General features: G+C 37.2%; 1 protein-coding gene and 1 long non-coding RNA gene across 2 annotated transcripts; one reads left to right on the top strand and one right to left on the bottom strand.

Annotated features, from left to right (window-relative positions):
* On the bottom strand, positions 1–7677 carry LOC307152564. Its single transcript, XR_013820016.1, has 4 exons — positions 7586–7677; positions 2186–2229; positions 1972–2028; positions 1–97 (listed from the first exon to the last, which is right to left on the bottom strand). It is a non-coding gene; the product is annotated as an uncharacterized lncRNA (long non-coding RNA).
* A 420-nt stretch (positions 7678–8097) lies between these two features.
* On the top strand, positions 8098–17076 carry tacr1b (tachykinin receptor 1b). The gene is made up of 5 exons (XM_079861309.1): positions 8098–8697; positions 10223–10417; positions 12183–12333; positions 14035–14231; positions 14304–17076. Exons 1-5 carry the CDS (start codon positions 8291–8293, stop codon positions 14587–14589), a joined length of 1236 nt encoding a protein of 411 aa, XP_079717435.1. The 5' UTR covers positions 8098–8290; the 3' UTR covers positions 14590–17076.
* The last annotated feature ends 6739 nt before the right edge of the window (positions 17077–23815 follow it).

Here is a 23815-nt window from a genome sequence, read left to right on the forward strand (position 1 = left end):
CTGAAACTTTTGGTAAGCCGAGGGATGATAAAACTTGTTGGCACATTAAATCGACCATCTTTTTTTCTCGCTGAAGACCTCAAATTTCATCTGCGCTCTGAAAGAAAGAAAGGAACTGTTTAGGAAGGATCTGCCAGACAGCCGAGAGCTTCATAATGAATTCTTCGTGGAAGTACAAAACACGGGGGTTCAAAAGTCTGAGACCACTAATGAAAATGCTTCTATTTTTATTTAAAATGTAATGCAATTTTTTAGAAATTCTTTTTGAGAATGTTCCAAAGAGCATCTTGAGATTCAATGGAAGCAATAACATCAGACCATCTGTGCAAATAGTCACATGATCAATGTCACTAATTTCGGTAAGACCATCGGTAAGAAGTTTTAATGTTTTTAAAAGGGGTCTCTTATGCTCACCAAGGCTTTATAACACAGTAAAAACAGTGATATTGTGAAATATAATTAAACTAAATCAAAACTAAACTGATTTCAGCTGAATAATGGCACTATTGTCATTTTTAGAGCTGCTTCACAGCAGAATTGAATTCTGTTTGCATCATTGATCATTATTTTCCTGTTTAATCATTGTAAAGCTGCTTTGAAACAATCTGTACTGTATAAATCGCTATATAAAGGTGACTTGACTTGATAAATGTCTATACTTTTGATAAATTCAATGCATTCTTGCTGAATAAAAGTACAAAAAACAAAAAAAACAAAAAAAACAAAAAAACTTACTTAACCCAAATCTTTGAATGGTAGTGAACTTTATCTTAATTTTATATCATACCATTTATTTGCTTACAACTTTTCAAAATTCCAAGAACTTCTCTTTATGTCCAATTAAATGCAAATTAGACTTTGAATCCCAGATTTTCAATGTGGTTTCAGACTTTTAAACTACTGAATATTATCTCAGGCATTGCCAAAGAGAGAGGAACGTTCAAAAAATTATTCAGATATAATTCATAAATTAGTCTGAAATGAAAATATATATTATTAGAAGAAATAGTACTTTTAAGCTTCCATCATATTTTTAGTTCCTTTTGCTTTTCTTTCCAAATTTCTAGAAGTCACTGATTACTGAAATGAAACCACAGCTGACTGAAGAACATAATTAGTCTCATTTATCAAAGAAGTTTCTCGGGTACTCCTTCTAGTAAGTGTTGAGTGCCTCCTTGTACTATATATTTATTCATAATCAAACGGCAACTTGATGTTAATATGATGAATAATACAGAGTTAATGATTTCCTGGCGAATATCTGATTGGCTGTTGTTTAGCAGCAATCCTGATGCTATTAAAAAATATTTTTTAGCTGCATTAGAACATGCCAAAAAATATAAAACACATGATAAGCTGTTATATTTTTCTGCAACCAATCATTACAAAGCTGAATTACACTTCTGAAGACGGCATGAAATTCTTTTCTTCCCTATTGTGACGTATATCCGAGTGAAACGGCTTCTCAAACAAGAAAAAATGTAGGGCGGGACTTGACCATCAGGAATTGATTGGATGGGTGTGGTTTTCTATTGGTCGATCTCATGTGATTGACAGGTTGTCTCGCCCTTGCGATAGTAAACACGTCATCAGAGAAGACGCCGCAAGTTATTTTGATCAAAGATTAATGATGATGTGCATGTGTGATGAATCATTTATAATAAATATTGCAATGTTCAATAAAAAAACAAGAATCGTCAATTTTAATTTCATGGTGACTTTAACAAGAGAACTGGCTACAACTGATCATTTCTTGATTTATTTATGTGAGAAGAATGCTAATAATTGTATCTGTTTGTTCTCTCACTGAAACTGACATGATTGCGTGGGCCCGTCCTTCAAGAAAACACTCTTCAAATTTAATTCGTGTGAATCCCGATATTGAGCATGTACAACCAATTTCTGTATGAAATTGGAATTTACATTTAATTTCTGAAGATCACGTGTGCATGGCGGCCTGTTAACCCTCACCTGGTCCTGCCGAGTCGTGCGTCGCCCTCGCTTGTCACGGGCTCATCAGAGATCATCCTAAAATGAATGAATAAATAATTTCGCTAAATAAATACGGCAGCTGAGCTCTTGACACGACCCTTAATGTGATTGAAATTTATGATGTGTGGGTCCTTTTTTATGACAAAATAAGATTCAGGCTTATGTATATTAGGTTGTTTTTTATGAAACTCACCGACTTTGATCAAACAAGTCATGGTTTCCAATCTGTGAAGATATCTGTGGAGATAAAACATTATCAATGAATTGTATTTAATTCAATTTAATGCAATAAGGCTTAAAACAGAGCAAGTCTAAAATATTGATTAATCATTGATTTTTTTTTGTGGCAATGACTGAATTTTAAGAGAAAAATGAATGCGTTCTCCTACGGTTTAATGATATGAGACGGTATGCGCTGTATTGATTATCAGGCACTCACTGTTGAAAACAATTCCTCAACATGCATCTCCTTTCTATTCGTTGCATGCCTTCAAGGCAATTCTACCATGTGAATGAGTTTTCTGCAAAGCAGCCTCTCTAAAACTCAATTACCCTTCATGACTCCAGGGTCAAGCACTTTGCAGGCCAACATTTTACATATTCATGTATTCTCTGGATTTAATTCTAAGACAACAGCGTTAATCGAAAAGATGCTGTATATTGCAGGATGAAATTATTATCGGTCAAGCCTCCGACATGTTTAGCGATGAAGATATTCGTTTATCTTTCTTTTCCCTTCATTCTGCTGGATTGCAGCGAGCAGCAGGTGATGTGTGAAATTGAATTTCCATTTCCCTGCTGTCAATTCTGATCGCTCACATTTGGTTGGACACTTAGAGCCACCAGGGAGGGACTGAACAGGTGCAAAGAGTGGGGCCAAAACAAAACAAATCAACGGATAAAACACCGCCGCTGATCTGATCAAGAACATTCACCCAATCAAAACAACACTGGACCATTTCAAACGATCCATGAATGCTTCTGACAACAACATATGTTCTTGTTTTGATCCCATAACTGCACGGCGTCTTCATGTTTCTAAAGTTTTTGGGCCACTCTCTTAATAATAAATGGTTATAGAGAATATTACTTTAGTGAAATGCAGTTACAGTAGCAACATTATGTTTCATTCAAAAGACAGTTTGGCAGTAGAGCATGGAATTATGGGGAAATACAAGAATTGCTTTTATTCTGCGCTCAGTAATATAATAGTCATGTTATTCTTAACCTCTGGATAACCCTACGTGCTTGACTGCATATTTCTTTTGCAGTGTAGGCAATGAAGGCTATGTTATATATGGAATGTAAGAAAAAGTCAAAAGACTTCTTGAAACACCCTCTTGAAGAGTTAAATGGCCTCTAAATCTGCATAGGTCAGTATGTGCAGAGGTCACTTACTAATAACACCACTTTACCAATTGAACTTGTGTTTTTGCTCTCATTCATGAATTGATTTTGTTTCAGTGATTTCATTTGTGACGCTCCAAGTACCTTTTTCTTTCATTTTATATATTTTTTTATTTATTTATTCATTCATCGACACAATTTTTCTGATGATGATTTATGACCTAAACTCACAAAACAATTTCAGGCATGTTTTGCAGTGATAAATTGTTTGTCGATGAAACCCCCCCCAGCAGATCCTGCAGCAGCTCAAGGATTGTGCATTGATTTAGTCCTCATTTTTTACACCTGTGGACATCTTGATTTATGCACGCAGTGACCTTGCTGTTGGGCCAAAGGTTAAATCTTAATAGATTCTGAAAATGGCACATTCAGGGTGGAAAAACGAAACATTTTCTCACAAATTGTTTTTGATTTAGCCATCAGTTGATATCATCCTAGGGCTAAATTTAGAAGAAAAATGATATAAGTTGTTTTTGGATTTTCTTAAACAAAAATAGGCTACCATAACAGTTTGCATGTTTTAATTCTAAGACTATAACATTATTAAAAAGATAACCGGGATAAGAAGCTTTCAGAGTGATTTTTGTATTTATGTTATTTTAGTACACTGGTGGTGACATATAGAATAGCGATATTACTGCAATAATATTGTGAATATAGAATATTGTTGAAAATTAAGATTAATGTGCCAAAAACAGCACCAAAATGCAATTTCACTCCTGCTGAAAAACTAGCCAAGAAGTGCTTACAGTATGTGTTCCAGCAACTAGTTCCCCATCTGAATGAGTTTCAGTGCCATGTGAAAATATAGAGCATCTCTTAAACCATTGATAGACTTAACTTGTGAAACACTTGCATAATTTACCCCATTGTTCAACCGAACAGTGACACTATTTTCTTTTAGAGCTGCTGTACAGCCAAAATCAACTTTGATTGATCACTGAATCATTTTCCTGTTATCACTGTAAATCTGCTCTGAAACAATCTGTGCTGGATAAAGCGCTATATAAATAAAGGGAGTTGACTTGACATGATGTAAAGGAAAACGGGACTCATCGGATCACAAAAAAATTGTGTGACTTGTGCCACAGTAGACCTTCTATCAGTTCGGACCAGACGGGATTGCCTTCAATGCCCTTGTGCATCAATGAGCCTTGGACGCCCAACACCCTGTCACAGATATGTGGTTTGTCCCTCTTCAGATGACAAACCCACAAGGCTTGCCCTTTCAGAGATGCGCTGACTCAGTCAGCTGGTCATAACAATTTGGCCCTAGCCAAAGTCTCTAAGGTCTTTATTCCTGTTGCATCCAACACATTGGGCCCTATCTTGCAACCAGCGCAATTGACTTTGTTCACCGACGCATGTATCATTCCTATTATGCACCCGCGCGAAGCGCGCTTTTCCCTCCACAGACGCACATCGGTAAATTAGGGAATGAACTTGCGCTCCCGGGGGCGGTTCAGCGAAAAGAGGAGGCGTGTTCCGGCGCAAATGTTCCCTGGTGCTATTTTGCAGTTTCAAAAAACAATTCCGCCACAGACCAGGAAAAACCTAGTATAAAGTCAGTGGCGCGTTGTGCATGTTATTCAAATGCTATTTTTAGGGCGCATACTTGGCCATAATGTAGCGTGTGCACAACGCGCATACACTTTGCTTCTCTCATCTACACAGAAGCAGTTTTCATTTTTGCAAATCATAGGCTACATTATTACAAGGAAAAATATTAACACACGAGGGAAATCATTGTGGTGTCCATGAAGATGTGAAAAAATAGGCATAAATCTAGCTTACACATTTACCCAAATTATTATACGCCTGTTTAACCAAAGCTAATTTGGGTGGGTTTCTCCCATCCCCAATGTCACTTCTCTGTGTTTTACGGCCCTGACGAGAACGTCGGTCTCCTCGGCTATGAACCGCTCCTGGTGCGCGCCTGGCAAATCCGCCGTTATGATAGCAATCCGCTATGGAACAAGCGCACCTGCTCTTGAAGGGAATGTGAGATGTCGCTCTGATTGGTTTATTTCACGTTACGCCCAAACCACACCTATGAGTAGGGTTGGGTACCGAAACCCGGTTCCAATAGGGAACCGGTTCCGACGTAAACGGTAGGCTAGTAACGAGACCGAATAAGAACGAAACTTTCGGTGCCTGATGTTCTTTACCGCCCCCTATAAAACATCTCGCGGCACGAATGATCCAATAATAAAACATCTCGAGTTAACCAGCAGAGCGTTCATTTAGTTCGTGTGTTAAATACGAGATCTAGCGCTGAAATGTGTTTTTTTTAATCAAGTGATCAAAGTGCTCGTTGCCGCTGCGATCAGTGGCGCGGATACAGTGTTTTCTCTTGTGGCTCGCGCACACCGCACTGTACTCGGACGCGCGCTTCAATCATAGACTGTAAAAAACAGGCTTCAATACGTTGCGGAGATCGATCTATTTATGAGGCGCCGTCTATGATTATGTGCGCGGAAAGTTTGTGTGTGTGTGCTCGCGTCTCAGATGAGTATGTGCGCGGAGAGTTTGTGTGTGTGTGTGTGTGTGTGCTCGCGTCTCAGAGTATGTGCGCGGAGAGTTCCGCGCGTCTCGTGTGTGTAGAGTTTGCGTGTGTGTGCGTGAGCGACTTTAGATGTGACGTTGTGCATTTCATATGTATTAGTTTGAGCATTCAGCAGTATACATGTATGTGTGACTACTTAGTAGGCTATGGCCCGGTTTCACAGACAGGGCTTAGACTAAGCCAGGATTAGACCATAGATCAATTAGGACATTTAAGTAATTTTTATAAACATGCTTAGAAAAAAACATTACCGATGTGCATCTTAAAACTAAAAAGGCACTGATATATTTTTAAGATCAGTCAGTGCAAGTTTATTTCAGTGGAAACAGCTCAGACTTACATTTTAGTCTAGGACTAGTCTTAAGCCCTGTCTGTGAAACCAGGGGTTTATGTATGCAAGGGTTTCATGTGCGTGAATGAAGTTTGAAAAATATAAATATAAAAATATATATAAGTCTCACAAAATATAATGGACACAAAGTGTCCCTGCTTGATATACAACCACTGATGAGCATAATCGGTAAAAAAAAAACAAAAACAAAAAAAACTACGAATGCGGATTAGAACCCAAAACCTCTGACACGCTTGAGTAAAGTTCAAGTTCAGCTGCCAGTGTTCCTCTTCGGGTTAGTCTAGTATTTTAATGCCAACTGCAAATCTTGCATATCAAGTATGAAGTATATCAATATCAAGTATATGAGGCTATACTGTGTGTGTTAAATATTTCTGCTCGGTGTCAGATTTTTCTCTGTTTTGTAAAAGTCATAATATGAGAAGACAAAATTTTGATCTTAACTCAAGTGTTTTCGGCTAAATCAGTAGCCTTTTAAACGGCACAATTTTTCATTTAATCAGAAATCAGAAAATCTTTTTCAGAAAATCTCTCTCTCACACACACACACACACACACATAGGTAGGCTATTATTTTTTTGATAAAGTGTGTGTGGTTTAGTTTTCTTAAGTACCATTTCAAGAACCGTTTAAGCACCGGAACCGTTTGAAAAATACCGAGTAGGTACTGGTATCGGATAAAACCCAACCAATACCCAACCCTACCTATGAGTAATGAAGCTACTTCAGACCAACACATTTTAGATTTGCGTCGGGCGCAAGAGTCATTTATCCCGCTGGTATAATAGCAACAGCGCCCAAGACCCGCCCACAAAGCTACTTGCGTTTCGCGTTTGATACTTGCGTTTCAGATCGTTAAAATAGGGCCCACTGACTACAAGAACTGATTTATTACTAATCATCTAATCTCATTACTTGGCATGTGACCTTGTTAGGAAATTATCAACGTTTTCCACTTCACCTGTGAGTGGTCATAACTGGCTCATCAGTATATATGTTCATTTAATAAAAAGGTCTACATTTTTGCACTAAACATTTTAAATGTGAAGCTGTTCTATCCAAAACATTTTTTGTTTTAATTTGTGCAAAAGAGAATCACCTTTTTTAATTATTCTAGTTCAAATGCAAATATGTATATCGCCCAGCCCTATTGGCTAATAACAAGTTACCAAGGTTTTAGCGATATTTATGTTTGATCAAATATAATGTAATGCAGAGAGACAAACTAATACCACAGAAAATCACACAAAGTCATTGCTAATACTTACCGATGTAATGTTATTTTCCTCTAATGATGTTACAGGAATGTGTCTGACAGGATGGAATGTGATGTTGACCACATGGAAAAAAAAGTGTCAACCTGAAAAAGAAAACCAGAAACACCTGAAATATCTCTTAATATATTAGATTTTTTAAGATTACAATTCACATAAAATTCATCTCATGTTGACTTAATTGATAAACTAATATGATTTCCATCTTTAAAAATGTGAATTTATTTTATCCATACATTTAGACATATATGAAGAGGACATGAAAATATCCTGCGCAGTAAGAATGACTGTTACTGTGGCTTTTTGTTATTTTTACAGAAGAGTTTTGTTTTAGCCAATAAGTTACTAAGTTTTCAAATTGATCGGGTTTAAATTGATATTATTATTAGTCTGCTTTTTGTTCTCAAACCCATTTTAAAGTCAAACAGTGACAAGTGTCAGTAAGGAGGATGCGCGTGTTCACTGGCGCGTGACTGGAAAGATGCAGCGCGCGCTCTCCACACTGTTTCGAGACTGCGCGGTCACGCTTGGAGAGGCGCGCCGAGTACGCGCTCGCGATTCAGCCTGCAGCATATACCGAAGACGCTGGGGAAATAACACTGACATTTCATTTGGATCTAATTGTCTAATCCAATCTTAAAACAACAAAACCTAAACTTTTCTTTGCTGAAATGCTTTTTCTCTGATGATTTATGGATCATGGATCCTCTCTACATCACTTCGCAAAACTCAAGCGCAAACGGGACCAACGGTTCATTGGTCAATGACACAGACGTGTTCTCGAACCAGTTCGTTCAGCCGGTTTGGCAGATAGTTTTGTGGGCCATCGCATATTGCTGTATAGTTTTGGTGTCAGTTGTTGGAAACATCACTGTCATCTGGATCATTTTAGCGCATAAGCGCATGAGAACCGTTACCAACTATTTTCTGGTGAACCTCGCGTTCGCAGAGGCGTCTATGTCGGCTTTCAACACCGTTATTAACTTTGTGTATGCAGTGCACAACGAATGGTATTTTGGACTTGTTTACTGCAGATTTCACAACTTCTTTCCAATAGCAGCCGTGTTCGCAAGTATTTACTCAATGACGGCAATAGCCCTGGACAGGTGAGCTATTTATTTACACTTGCAAATGGTTACATGTTTTAGTTACACTTAATGTGTCCCTGTTACAGTGTAAATATACATTTAAAGGTAAGGGTATAGGATTAGGGTTTGGTTTAGGATTAGATGCATGTAATTATGCATAATTTAGTTAACATGTGTAACAAGGACACATTCAAATAAAGTGTTAACCATGTTTTTTTTTGTTGGTATACTATTGTATTCTTGAAATAACCTTGGAAGCCAATGTAAATACCATAGTGCATGAATTTCCATGATATATACATAACTTGGACAGTCACCTCTGATAACAGACCACTTTATCGCTCTGTAAAGCTGCTTTGAAACTATGTGTATTGTGAAAAGCACTATATAAATAAATGTGAATTGAATATGACACAGTACTATTTTGTAAGGATTAACTGGCTGTAAGACATGTGCTCCTTTATCTTTGCTCCATGTCTTTGCTTTAGAGAAGGTTTTAAGACTGAAAGGTGAAGTAAATTGTTATTTGAAATGGCAGATGAATCAAAATCCCTGTTTAATGTGGCTAAACAAGAGTATGTGAGTAAGAGTATAGTAGTCAAAAGTTTGGAAACATTACAATTTTGTAATGTTTTTGAAAGAAGTCTCTTATGCTCACCAAGGCTGCATTTATTTAATCAAAAATACAGTAAAAACAGTAATATTGTTAAATATGACTACAAGCTAAAATAACTGTTTTTTTTTTTATTTGAATATATTGTAAAATGTAATTTATTTATGTGATTCAAAGTTGAATTTTCAGCAGCTTTACTCCAGTCTTCAGTGTCACATGACCCTTCAGAAATCATTTTAATATGCTGATTTGGTGAAACATTTCTTATTATTAACATATTATATTTTTTCAGTATTCTTTGAGTAATAGAAAGTTCAATAAACAGCATTTATTTGCATTTATTAAAGCATTTATTAAATAGAAATTATTCAAATTTCTTCAGTCACTTTTGATCAATTTAATGCTTCCTTGATGAATAAAAGTATTAATTTCTCTTTTTTTATTCTTACCATGTTTGCATGATATCATTGTTCCCACAAAAATGTTAAGCAGCAAAAACTCGTTTCAACATTGATAATAATAATCACAAATGTTTTCTTGAGTTTCTGAAGGATCATGTGACACTGAAGACTGGAGACTTCATTCATTACATTGATTTAATTCAATACATTTTTAAATGTATTAAAATAGAAATAGCCTCTGTTACCATAACTGTATCACAGCACCACCATTGTGCTGTTTTTTGGGAGGATGGAATTGAAACCTGAAAATTAGAAAGCAAAGATCATAGAATGAAGCTGCATCCTTTCTATAATTGCTGCGGGGAAAGACCCAACCCACTAAAAAGACAAACTCCACTAGTCATCTCTCTCACTATCCAAATCATATCAGCAGGACCAGGCAAATAATTTAGGGTTAATTCAAGTGGCTGATTCTCCTTTGAGTTTGCATAAATAGCAGGTCATTGCCTTTGTTAACCTCCCCCTGCAGGTACATGGCTATCATCCACCCACTCCAGCAGCGCCTGTCGTCCACTGAGACCAAGTTGGTGGTGGGGGTGATCTGGGCCCTGGCGCTGCTCCTGGCTTTTCCCCAGTACTATTATTCCAGCACTGCTCAGCTGCCAGGACGTGTCGTGTGCTACATCAACTGGCCAGAGTACAGCGTGTGGGATTTTCAAAAGACGTAAGTCCGACTTTCAAAGTCAATGATAATATATGTGTAAAAATATAAATTAAATAAATAAAAAGTGTCACATATGGTCAATACTTTGTTTTGAACAACCTAAAGTGCATGTCTGTTGGACAGCCTACCTGACGCCAACCTCACAAAGGTCTGGAAACTCACACTTCAAAACACCCGCTATTGCAATAATAATATGAAAAAGACAAAGACAATTCAAATCTCTCAAGGCATTAAATTGCCCAAAAATGCATCCTCGCATTCTGGCTCCTAAAGCAAAGGCAACAAGCTTTCAAGACAGTTAGTCTCCTCCTTCAAGACAGCACTGCTTATTTTAGAAAAACACGAACATAGCAATGAGAAATCTGCCAATGCAGTGTGAAAACAACTTTAGGGACACCATAGGGTGCACTCTCAACGGTAGTGTGTGGCGTGGTCCGATTTACGATATGAATTTTTAAACTGTGGCTAAGAAGCAATACGCCCTGTCCTGCATCTTAATCACATATTTATCAGCTACTGAACGAGTTTTGATAGATCTTCACATACGCTCACTCTAATTGCTACCAACTCCAATCCGATTCTCCAATATCTTGCCAGTTTCCTGCAACGGCTCTGTAGGTGTCAGGTGTCGACGGCATGCTCTTATTTCCGTAACAGCTTAGCCGTTCACCCACCCGTACAGTCAATCTTCCAGCAGGCTTCTCCCTGTCACGCCAAAGCAGTGAATGCCTCTACCTCCTTTAAGTGACATAACCTGTCAGACTTCTCCAATCCTACTTTGCAGGAATCAATTCTTGAGGTAGTATCTCAAGCTTTTTGTCTGCCCGAACATTCTTTAAAGGAATAGATAGTCTCTGAGAGACCAAATCTGGGTAACACTGGTGTACAAGATAAGGAGCACTGAACAATGAACTCTCTTTAACTGGGTGGTAGATCTATTAGTGTGTGTGTGTGAGAGAGAGATGATGGATAGCCGGAGAGGGACAGAAAGGGGAAGATAGAGAGAATGGTAGATTCAAAGCTATTAATGTTTTCTTTTGCACTCACTTATTTGCGACTAGCCATCAGATTCTGCAAGATTTTGGATAGTGCACAGCAAATCACCCGTCATGTTAGCATGATTGACTGCTTATTTCCTACCACATTACAAGCCTTTTTGAAATTAATCAACTGGACAATATGCAATTACCTCTCACCCACTGAGATAGTTATGGATACTTGAAAATGAAAGCGGTAAAGCCCCACAAATCATTTGGCTCATTCTAAATAGCATGTCTGTAAGACACGTTCAATCAAAACAACATGAGAGAAGAAGGCATTCACATTGTTTTTTTTTTCTTTTCGGGACAGGGAATCAGAATGTTTGAAATGTGTGAAAGGCCTGCGTATATTTTCCCTCTATACCTCTCCTGTGAGACGAGTGTCTTTCTAGATAAGCCTCGGACTAATTAGCACGTTGAATTGTACAGCGCTCCAAAAGAAGAGAGGCACTGCCGCAAGCGCCTGAATCCTGGGAGCATTCACAGTTCATGATTCAAAAGTTTTCCAGCGGTTATTTTTAAGTGGCGGCTAATGCGAGAAAACATGTGGGACTCTGAGTTGTTGGTGTGTGGCATCCTTTTGTGTAAAAATGTGCACTCAAAATATGTCTCAACAACTTTGAGGCTATTTTCATCTTGGGTTTCATGTCTTGTTCTTGTTCGTTGGCTGCCTCTCCCATACTAATTCTCCATCTGGCTGTCTTCTGTCTCTTTCTCTCTCACAGGTATTACGTCTGCGTGGTTGTGCTTATTTACTTTCTGCCTTTGCTCATCATGGGTTGTGCTTACCTGGTGGTGGGACGCAGTCTCTGGGCTAGTGAGATTCCTGGAGACTCTTCAGACCGATATCGACAGCAGCTGACCGCCAAACGGAAGGTCATCATCTGCAGAGTGACATAAAAGCTTAAATGTCAATTGCATTGCTGAAAAGACCAGCTTGAATGGATAGTAACCCAGCAAGAATTATCTGATGAAGCTTGTTGAGAGAATATCTTGCCGGTTTATCTAGTTAAAGGGTAACTCTCGCCAAAATTGAACCTAGGCTCTTTTTGTTAATCTACCCGATTCAAACTTTCGTGTAAAAGCATAATTAGAATGGAAACGCCATTTTTAAGATTGCCCGTATTTTCGTTTTAGGTCAAAATGCACTTTGAATGGGAGTGCATGGGGCACTACAGTGATAGCATCAAAATCACTATTTTTAAAACACTAGGAAGGCTCGACACAACATAAAACTGTGCTTGAAGTATCACCAGGGGCTCTACACATGAACTTGAGCATTGACTACATTGTTTGTGTACACAAAGTTTACTAAAAAGAAAGGTTTTGTACGACTCACTTTATCAGCTAGTGTTTCCGGTGGCTGGAATTTTGTCAGTCAAAAGTAATCGATCTCTGAATGCAACGTAATGAATTGACTCCATATGAGGAAATGTCATGAACTTGTAATTTCAATGAAAAGCATGATAACTTAGACAAAAAATAATTCGTGAATTTATATGGAAACAAGCTTTAGGAGCTTTCCATCTTTACTCTCCTCATGTTACGTTGCATTCGGAGATCGACTACTTTTGACTAACAAAATTCCAGTCACCAGAAACACTAACTGATAAAGTGAGTCGTACAAAACCTTTCTTTTTAGTAAACTTTGTGTACACAAACAATGTTCTCAATGCTGGAGCTCATGTGTAGAGCCCCTGGTGATACTTCAAGCACAGTTTCATGTTGTGTCGAGCCTTCTTAGTGTTTTAAAAATAGCGATTTTGATGCTATCACTGTAATGCCCCATGCACTCCCATTCAAAAGGCATTTTGACCTAAAACGAAAATACGGTCAAACTTAAAAGTGGCGTTTCCATTCTAATTATGCTTTTAAACAAAAGTTTGACTCGGGTAGATTAACAAAAAGAGCCTAGGTTCAATTTTGGCGAGAGTTACCCTTTAAGCCAGGTTCACATTGTACAATGTCTGAGACAAATGTTGAGAATCCTAAAAGATTCCTCTGTTCCTAGGCCAAAATCTGAAGTCTTTGTTCGCTAGTTTGCAGACAGCCGATTAATGACCGTTGCAATCAAATTTAACCTCAGACAAAATTCTGGCAGTGTGTCAGATGATTTGACACACAGTCCTGCAGTGCGAGTTCTCCTAGGACAACCGTCAAATCAAAAACCAACAGAAGCTCAGAACCAGAATCCAATTGTTGAGACAACAACAAACCACCTGCTCCATACAGTCTTTTTTTTTTAGGACAAGCCATTATCAAAATTAATGCTATGTTTTTGTTTGCTAGCCACCATTTAAATCCTGCATGCAGTCACTGAACGTGTCACGGATTGATGATGTAAAACACCGGATGAGTTTTCTTGCCTGCGTCCGTTTTTAATGCCGAACAGTCTGACATGAATGACAACTGAGATCCTGACAAGCAACAGTTTTAAATCGTACAGTGTGCACCCGGCTTTAGATCCCATTCTTAGGGACCAGCATCCAAAACACAACATAAGCTGGTGACCAACTTTGCTGGACAGGAACATGACTAGGTTTTTAACTTCAGCTCCTTCTATTTTAACTTACGTAGGTGGTGAAGATGATGATCGTCGTTGTGTGCACCTTCGCCGTCTGTTGGCTGCCCTACCATGTCTATTTCTTGTTGCACCAGTTCCTTCCTCACTTATTTGAGGAACCCTACATCCAGCAGGTGTACTTAGGAATCATGTGGCTTGCCATGAGCTCCACCATGTACAATCCCATCATCTACTGTCTTCTCAACGACAGGTAAGAGTTGGTTCAGTGGAAAACAGGTTCAGGTTTTAAAGGGAATCATGCAATACTCATCTATCTGTGCAGGTTTCGAGCTGGATTCCAACAGGCGTTCTTCTGGTGTCCTTGTGTCCCTCGAGGCTCTTACGAAGGTCTGGAGCTCAAGTCAACTCGCTATCTTCAGACGCAAGCCAGCATTTACCGTGCCAGCCGAATGGAGACCACAGTATCCACAGTCATGCCGAATGGAGAGGTAGACCTTCAGGAGAACACAAGGAGATCCATAGATCTCACGTCCAATGGTTCTTCACGAAGCGCCTCAAAGACCGTATCTGAGTCCTCCAGCTTCTATTCTAGTAACAATCTAGCTTAGAAAAGAATGCAAGAAATACTTTCGGGGTTATAGTACCAATCCTGTGAGGAGAAAGATTTACGTTCCAGGGAATGTCATGATGTGAGGTACAACAAACCAAAACAGGTTTTTAGGTTTTCTTTTGGACGGAAGGATAATGTGTGAAAACATCATCTTGTCTTCAGCTGAGTTTTACTACTCAAGGCAGATGGATAGAAATCAACCCCGTAAGAGTTCAGCAAACAACTTACCCAATCGCCATTTTTTCTATAGGAGTCCTGGACCCAGCAGGTTTGTTTAGGAAAACATGACCAGCTGATGCCCTTGGCAACGATCTGTCTGTCATTACTGCTGGTCGTTGATGATTCGATAGCCAGCATGACGACGTGGAAGGGTCTGCACCTGTTGTTGCATATTACTGGACTACGGAGCCGACAATGTAAAGGATTTGTCTGGAATGCAGAGGGTCATTATAAATATAGCACACAGAGAGAGAGAGAGAAAAAAAAAACTACTAACATAGTTACCTCCATTTATATCACTATAATCCTCTGTTAAATCCAGAGTGTATTATTAGCATGTTATATTTACATTTACACATTTAGCAGACGCTTTTATCTAAAGTGATTTACAACTGAGGAATACAACAAGCAATGCAACTTAAAGTGAAAGTGACATGACATGAAGGCCAAATATGGCAACCCATACTCAGAATTTTTCCTCTGCATTTAACCCATCCAAGTAAGTGCACACACATTAGGAGCAGTGAGTAGTGATCACACACACACACCGGGAACAGTGGGCAGCCACTTGCTGCGGTATTGAGGGTGGAAGAGTGCTGTTCATTCACTGACTCACCTAAATTTTCCTGCCAGTATTGAGAATCAAACCCGCAACCTTCGGGTTACAAGTCTGACTCGCTAACCATTAGGCCAGCTAAAATAGGGAGGGATTAAAGAAAACAATATTCAGCAGGCAGCAGTTAAATGCATATTGTTGAGTACAAAAAAAGACCATGTTAAATACATTTTATTAGCGGTATATTTTTATTATTATTTTAAGATTTAAAACTTTTTGCTTGTATAGCTTTGAAACCTACCTTTTGTTTTGTGGCGTCCAATTGTAGTATCTTGATAAAAAGAAAGTATAGGCCTACAAAGAGACAAAGGCCTACAGGCATAGATATTTGTAAAGATTGTGCATTGAAATTCTAATAATATTTTCATATACAGTACAGTATATGCCTAGCTATACAGCTTATACAGAAGTTCCTGCAATAAGTTCAGTGTTATCAAAATCTACATACAAGTAAGTGCTAGTGCTACACGTTTCTCTTAATCTGAGGTCCATTTTCTCACACAGTGTTTGTTGTACATCTGTGTGTGATATCATGATGCTGTTTGCCGTGGCTTGCGCTCGCTTTACATGCTTTTTTTAGCGCCAAATTGTAGAGGCTCTTGCTTTGTTGGGCAGGTGTTAGAGCTGCTTTGATGCCTGCAGAAGAACAAAAGAGCAGCGATGTTCCACCTTTTGAACTGCTCTGCAGCTGCATGCGCTTGCATCTAGCGTAATATCTCAGCCCTCTTAATGGACACATGTTTAGAGTCACTCTGTATTTTATTTAGACTGTTAAAACAGACAGAAACACAACACTGGTTAGAATTGCTTTTATATGTGACACATCACCAGCTGCATATTGTTTTTTTTATTTGACCTATTTGATTTGTGTTGTATTGATTTTCCCAGCAGATAGTTGAAGGCCAAATCTTTTATCAGAAAAAAATAAATAATTTAAGGGACCATAATATCAAGGATGTTCATTATAAGAGGATATATATGAGATTGCAGTGGTCCATGTCTGTTAGCTTTGAGGTCTAGATGGAATGGATTATGCAGGACCAAAAACTTTGATTCATGTTGTCCACGGGGGCATATTCAATTTTTTTGTCCAATCAAATGCTCTCTAGAATGAGAATGTCCCTTGGATCTAATATAGCTAGCCACCGAATATTGCAATTGCAACCCATAAAATCATGGTTTTAAAAGATGTAGCCTAAAGGCTAAAAAGATCTTCTTAGATACTTTGTCTCATTCCAACTTCCTGTTACATCATAAAGGGACAGAAAATAGTATGTAAAGCTAGTTCAGAAAAGCTGCTGTCATTAGCACACCACCAGAAGTTGCTGTTAAAGCTCTTAAACTGAGTATAATGTTATTTAAAGCACCACAGAGCCTCATAGATCTATTAAACTATTCTGATTTATGTAAATATAATGTATTTAATTTGTTTATCTTGTGATTTGTGCATAAAATAAAGCCACTGCTTGTCTGTAAGAGTCTAAGAAGTTTAAATTAATAGCCTTACACTGCTAAAATTAGATTGCAATTAAGGAAACATTACTGTGTACTTTGAGGCTTGTCATTGCTTTATGATGTTCTAAATGTAAATCTCGAATGACTCTTGTTTGCATCTCTGCTTTGCTCAATAAAATCAGATAGCATTACTATATTCTGATGTAATAATAGTGCTTGTTGTTGTTTTGTAAGGAAGGACTACACGCCTGCGCACATATATATTCAAACGCGCGCACCTTTGGACTAAACACGTAATGCGCATGTGCATTGCGACATCTGCGTTTTCGCGTGTTTTGTTTTTGAGGTTTGCGCAGAGATAACTGATAATCATTTGCAACTTCAAACCTATTTCAGGGAGTGCGTTCTCGAGACACCAGCCACTGTTTTATAACTAGTGATCTTCGCAACGGAAGTGAATCAATCAATCAAAACTAACTTTAGCTGGACAATAACTTTATCCTAGAGCTGTTGTAAAGCCTAAACAATCTGTTACGGTAATTTCATATTATCACTGTAAAGCTGCTTTGAAACAATCCATATTGTTAAAAGCGCTATATAAATGAAGGTGACTTGACTTGACTTGTTTTTTATTCTGAAAAGAGATATCATAGCCCACTTCTCACAATCTAATCAAATTCTGATTAGTAAAATCCACTTCTACCCAATGTTATTTAGCTGAATATTCATTTTCACGTGACTGTCCTATAGCAGGAGGGCTGTAATCTCTACATCCAGAGACTGTGCATGTTTTCATCAGCCTAAAACAGTAACATCCATTTGTTACTATCTTGAAAGCTAAACCTGAATGAGCAAAAATTGACCAGCTGAAGCCCTGCAATGAGATGGACGTTTTCACTATTAATCAAAGTTTATTAGCATTTTTTCATTCTTAAATACCCCCGGGTGCTATTTCTAAAGCAATTACTAGCAAGCCGATCAGACAATAAGAGCACCCTGCCAAGTTTGAGCAATGCTCTCAAAGCTTTCTGTTCACTGGGGAGAAAATGAAATCTGTTGGGTTCAATCAACGTATGCTGTGTGCTCTGACAAGATGTCTGGCACTGCCCTCGGTAAAAGCACTATCGACTGCTTCTCTTTCTCTATACAGCAATGTTCAGGTAGTGGATTGAATCAAGCTTTCATTTAATTGAATGTGCTTTTTCAGTAGCCCTAAAAGACAGGGCTCATACTTCTATAGAGAAGCCCTCGGAGACACTCGACATGTTTTAGCAAAAGTCTATTGCATTCACAGCGCAGGGTATCTTATGTATTGAACATTGGCCAAAAAAGATAGATATGCCAAAAAACTGAGAGACTTTGATTGATAGTCTGGGAATCTTTAAACAAAAAAGTTTTTTTTTTTTTTAAATTAGTTACATTAAAAAAATTATATGATCAATAAGTAATGACAACATATGTTTTAGATTACTTTAACTTATCAAAATTAGTTAAGCCATTTTCAGCTTTTTAAAACAAGTTATACAGTGCTATGCATAAGTTTAGACACCCATACTAAAGTTGACTAAAAAGAGGAATAAAAAATCATCTTTTGGAAACTGAACTTAATGCCTTAATTTAAAAAATTAGGAAAAATCCAACCTTTAAGGACACCAATTTTCTTTGTGAATGAATAATGTATCGTAAATAAATAAATGTTCTTCCTTAAAATACAGGGTGCATAAGTTTGGACACCCCTATGTTAAATTCCCATAGAGGCAGGCAGATTTTTATTTTTAAGTATTTTTTTTAAATTTTTTTTTAGGATACTATGCATCCTGATAAAGTTCCCTTGGCCTTTGGAATTAAAATAGCCCCACATCATCACATAGCCTTCACCATACCTAGAGATTGACATGGTTTTATTTCAGTTAGCCTAATAGCTGGTTTGATTTGCATTGAGAGATGATCTTATGGAAAGTACTCCATGCCAATCTCTAGGTATGGTGAAGGCTATGTGATGATGTGGGGCTATTTTAATTCCAAAGGCCAAGGGAACTTTATCAGGATGCATAGTATCCTAAAAATAAAATAAAAAAAAATACTTAAAAATAAAAATCTGCCTGCCTCTATGGGAATTTAACATAGGGGTGTCCAAACTTATGCACCCTGTATTTTAAGGAAGAACATTTATTTATTTACGATACATTATTCATTCACAAAGAAAATTGGTGTCCTTAAAGGTTGGATTTTTCCTAATTTTTTAAATTAAGGCATTAAGTTCAATTTCCAAAAGATGATTTTTTATTCCTCTTTTTAGTCAACTTTAGCATGGGTGTCTAAACTTATGCATAGCACTGTACATGATTCAACTCAACTCAATTGAAGTCAAGTCATTCAACTAAGTCAGTTTAATGTAATTTAAGATAGATAGATATATAGATAGATAGATAGATAGATAGATAGATAGATAGATAGATAGATAGATAGATAGATAGATAGATAGATAGATAGATAGATATAGATAGATAGATAGATAGATATAGTTGATTTTGTCCTTGAGAGGAAATTAGTTTCCACCGCAGATGCGTATAACACTGACAACACAACTTGTTAAATTGTTAGTTCACTGTTCACCCAAAAATGAAAATTCTGTCATTAATTACTCACCCTATGTCGTTCCAAACCTGTAAGACCTTCGTTCAACTTCGGAACACGAATGAAGATTTTTGTGATGAAATCCTAGAGCTTTCTGTCCTCTATGGAGAAACTGAATGGGATTTTTACTTTTGGAACTGCTCTATTGAAGGCAATTTAGATCTTCAAGGCCATAGATATCATTCACAAAGAGGATTACAGCTCAATGAAATTCAGCATAACACGTCGATGAAATTATTTAGTGCTCCGAGCATAATTGCTCTTTTGTCCATTACGGTGTTATGGCCATTTGTTTAGCTAGAAGCGTGGAGAGAGGATGATGAAGAGGAAGACGAAGCATCTTAATGCACTTCTCCTGCATGTTTTGCCTCAATCTGTCTTCCCCCGTAACAATTAATAATTGAATATTGTAAATGCAAACAAGCTAGGCCTCATCAATCAAGGGATATCTAGGCTAATATGATAATTATAATTATTCTATGCAGATGGCTTGGGCTGCTGTGATTAATCATTTGTTGAAGAGGCATTCTTTGATATGTCTGCTTGGACTCCATAAAGCATATCATTAAAACCCATTTAGCCATTCAAAAGATTGAATGACAGGTTATCAAAGACAAGCTGATCCCCGCCTCGCCACTTCAGCTGAAGATGTCACCGTGGCATCTGATTATAGCGAGACTTAAATTAACACAACTCTCTGAGCGCAACAGGTTTCGGAGTGTGAGTGATGCTCAAGGATCCTTTCAAGGTAAATCATATTCTGTCCTTTGATACAGGGTTGGAGAGCGGGTCTGAAAACACAACTTTACTGTTCTGTGTTTAAGTGTTCTCCATCAAATGTTTGGAATTCAATGCCATCATTGGGTGAACAATGGGCAATGATAATGAACAATTCATTATCATAATTTCCAACTAGGGAAGACTGTGCCTCGTCGGCTTGTTTAATGACCCTACTGTACCTGGAACGCTGCTGTCAAACAATCAAAATGGGGTGAATAAAACAAGGTAATCTGAAAGAAAAGATCAGAATCAATATTTTTTTCTCATATTTTTCCACAGCACTGACAAAAGACTTATTAAGCAAGATTATATATGCTTCATGAATGTTATATTATCCAAAGTATGGAGTGTGGCATCACAAAAAACAAACAAAACCAAACCAAAAGCAAGTCAGTACAAAATCAGTCAGTCAAAAAACTGTTTGTGCAAACTTTTTTTCAGGATTATTTGATTAATAAAGTTTAAAGGAACAGCATTTATTTGAAATAGAAAAGTAAGTAACGTTATAAATGTCTTTACTGTCACTTTTCATTAATTCAATGCATCCTTGCTTAATAAAAGTAAAAAAATAAAAATAAACTTTATGTTCTTCCAAAGTGATTGGTAGTTACTTTCACATGTTTTGGGAATGTACCCCAGTGGCCGACTTTTGGAAGATGATTGCCTTTAACCTCTCTAGGTTGTTTAAGGTTAGACTGCCCTGTACGCCTGCTACACTCATTTTGAATGATTTCTCAAGGTTGGGTTTGACACTGGATAAGAGAAGAGCATTGCTGGCTGGACTTACGGCTGCAAAAAAACTTATTGCCACACGTTGGAAACCTCCACATTCACTCTCTTTTCGAGCTTGGGTTTTAACATATATGGATATTGTTTACTTGGAGTTGTCGACAGCTAGAGTCCATGGTGCAAAAGAGTCAGCAATAAAGACTTGGCATTCACTGCTAACCACTCTTCGTGGGCTTCAGATTTAATTTGTAACTGAGATTTGGAGATCTGGATCCAGGGGGTGGGTGGGTCATACCTGGGGGTTTATTTTCCATTTTTCTTTATTTTTTTTTATATTATTTTTTATTTTAATTTTATTATGTTAATCTATAATGCTCATTATATATGCTTATGTATAGGTATGTATGTTAATATATATATATATGTATACAGTACCAGTCAAAAGTTTGGAAACATTACTATTTTTAATGTTTTTGAAAGAAGTCTCTTATGCTCATCAAGCCTGCAGTTAAAAAACAAAAAACAAAAAACAGTAATAATATGAAATATTATTACAATTTAAAATAATGGTTCTCTTTTTTAATATACTTTAAAATGTAATTTGTTTTTGTGATGCAAAGCTGAATTTTCATCAGCAAGTACTCCAGTCTTTGGTGTCTTATGATCCTTCAGAAATCTTTCTAATATGCTGATTTATGATCAATGTTGGAAACAGTTGTGCTGATTAATATTTTTTTTATAACCTGAGATACTTTTTTCAAGATTATTTGATGAATAAAAAGTTAAAAAGAACTGTATTTATTTAGAATAGAAATCTTTTGTAACAATATACACTACCGTTCAAAAGTTTGGGAACAATAACTATTTTTTTTTAAAGAAATTAGTACTTTAATTCAACAAGGATGCGTTAAATTGATAAAAGGTGATGGTAACGATTTATATTGTTAGAAATGTTTTTATTTTGAATAAATGCTGTTTTTATGAATAAATGCTGTTAACGTTTTACTCATCAATGAATCCTGAAAAAAGTATTCCAAAAAAATATATTAAACAGCACAACTGTTTCCATCATTGATAATAACTGAGTATCAAATCATCATATTAGAATGATTTCTGAAGGATCATAAGACACCAAAGACTGGAGTACTTGCTGATGAAAATTCAGCTTTGCATCACAAAAATAAATTACATTTTAAAGTATATTAAAAAAGAGAACCATTATTTTAAATTGTAATAATATTTCATAATATTACTGTTTTTTTTTTGTTTTTTGTTTTTTAACTGCAGGCTTGATGAGCATAAGAGACTTCTTTCAAAAACATTAAAAATAGTAACGTTTCCAAACTTTTGACTGGTACTGTATATTTATACTCTCTCTTTGTGGCTTGTATATACCTGTATGTACTGTCTTTCTAAAAGGGAAAATAAATTAAAAAAATGTGATCACAAAAAAAAAAAAAAAAAAAAAAAAATTGTACTTATCGCATAATTTTTAAGAGATAGAGTATTTTTTTTCCCCATAATTTTGGGATGATTTCTTTTCTTTTTTTTTCCATATGAGATGGAATGTGACCTGGATATGTTTTCATGAGCTTCACCCATCATCCTTTTCTGCATCAGCATTAATATTCTGTGTCTACTCCACTCTATAATTTCACACCAGACTTTGGTCTTGCCTGGGTTCCAGACATCAAAGATGTTGGAAGGGCGGCCACAATTACATCTCGGTTTGATGTTTCTTGAAGGGATGACCTGCGCCCTCCCTTTGGACGTCAAACCCGCTCACTCCAGTGGCGAGGTAAACAGGAGCCAAAGTATCTTCATCAGACACAACAGAGCAACACAATACAAACACCAAAATCGCTCAGGTAAACGGCTCACTATGTCGACTCCAAGAGAAGAGGCATGGAAAACCAATTAAACAAAGACAAACCAACAGGTACAAACACAAAAATGAAAATTCTGCCATCATTTATTCACCCTCAAGTTGTCCCAAACCTGTATGAACACAAAAAAAATATTTAGAAATATGACTTCCATAATATGGAAATAAATATCTTCCTTTGTGTTCAGCAGAAGAAAGAAACTCGTAGAGATTTGGAACAACTTACGGGTGATGTAAATGATGACGGAATTTTCATTTTTGGGTGAACTATCCCTTTATCTTTCCATTACGTTTGATGGACACAAACAACTTCCGTCCACAAATAGAGCAATCTATGAACTGGCCAGAACCCAACGGGGCTCATTATATATGTGAAGCATGTTTTCTCTTTGCATTCAGCTCTTGAAGCACTTGCCTGAGTCGCCAAATCTGGTACGGTGTTGTTCTGCCTGTTTCTTAATTGCTTCGCCTTCGTCAAACCGAAACCACTGAGGTTAAATCAATCTCTACACCACATGCAAAGTGGCAGACCACTGCAATTGAGTGCTGGGGTTTGTTTAATCGTATATTTGAGATATGATTCATTGCAGTGTCCGTATAACGCTCTATATTTCACATGCAAGACAGCTTTATGGTCTGCTTTGTGACACCATAGGTTACCGTAATCAGCAGCGAGGGTCAAGGAAACACCGACACACGCATTCCCTCAGGACATGAGATTGAAGTGCAGCGGCTCTGCGGAAAAGGTCACATTTATACAGTTGCCAACTTCATCGATTGAACAGCTTTACTCTTACGGCACGTTTCATTTCAAATGTTGAAGTTCTGATGACCTGAAACGATAAAGTGGTGGTAACCCTTCTGTTTGGGATCTGGGAAACCCCAATGATACACCAAAGCACA

Source organism: Squalius cephalus (assembly GCF_949319135.1).
Source record: "Squalius cephalus genome assembly, chromosome: 24".
In the NCBI taxonomy this organism is placed as follows: Eukaryota; Metazoa; Chordata; class Actinopteri; order Cypriniformes; family Leuciscidae; genus Squalius; species Squalius cephalus.

Excerpts from the sequence above, each read along its gene's own strand:
- tacr1b (XM_079861309.1), top strand. The coding sequence starts at position 8,291 with ATGGATCCTCTCTACATCACTTCGCAAAACTCAAGCGCAAACGGGACC. Across the intron at positions 8,698-10,222 it reads ACGGCAATAGCCCTGGACAG|GTACATGGCTATCATCCACC; the intron begins GTGAGCTATTTA and ends CTCCCCCTGCAG. Across the intron at positions 12,334-14,034 it reads AGCTGACCGCCAAACGGAAG|GTGGTGAAGATGATGATCGT; the intron begins GTCATCATCTGC and ends TAACTTACGTAG.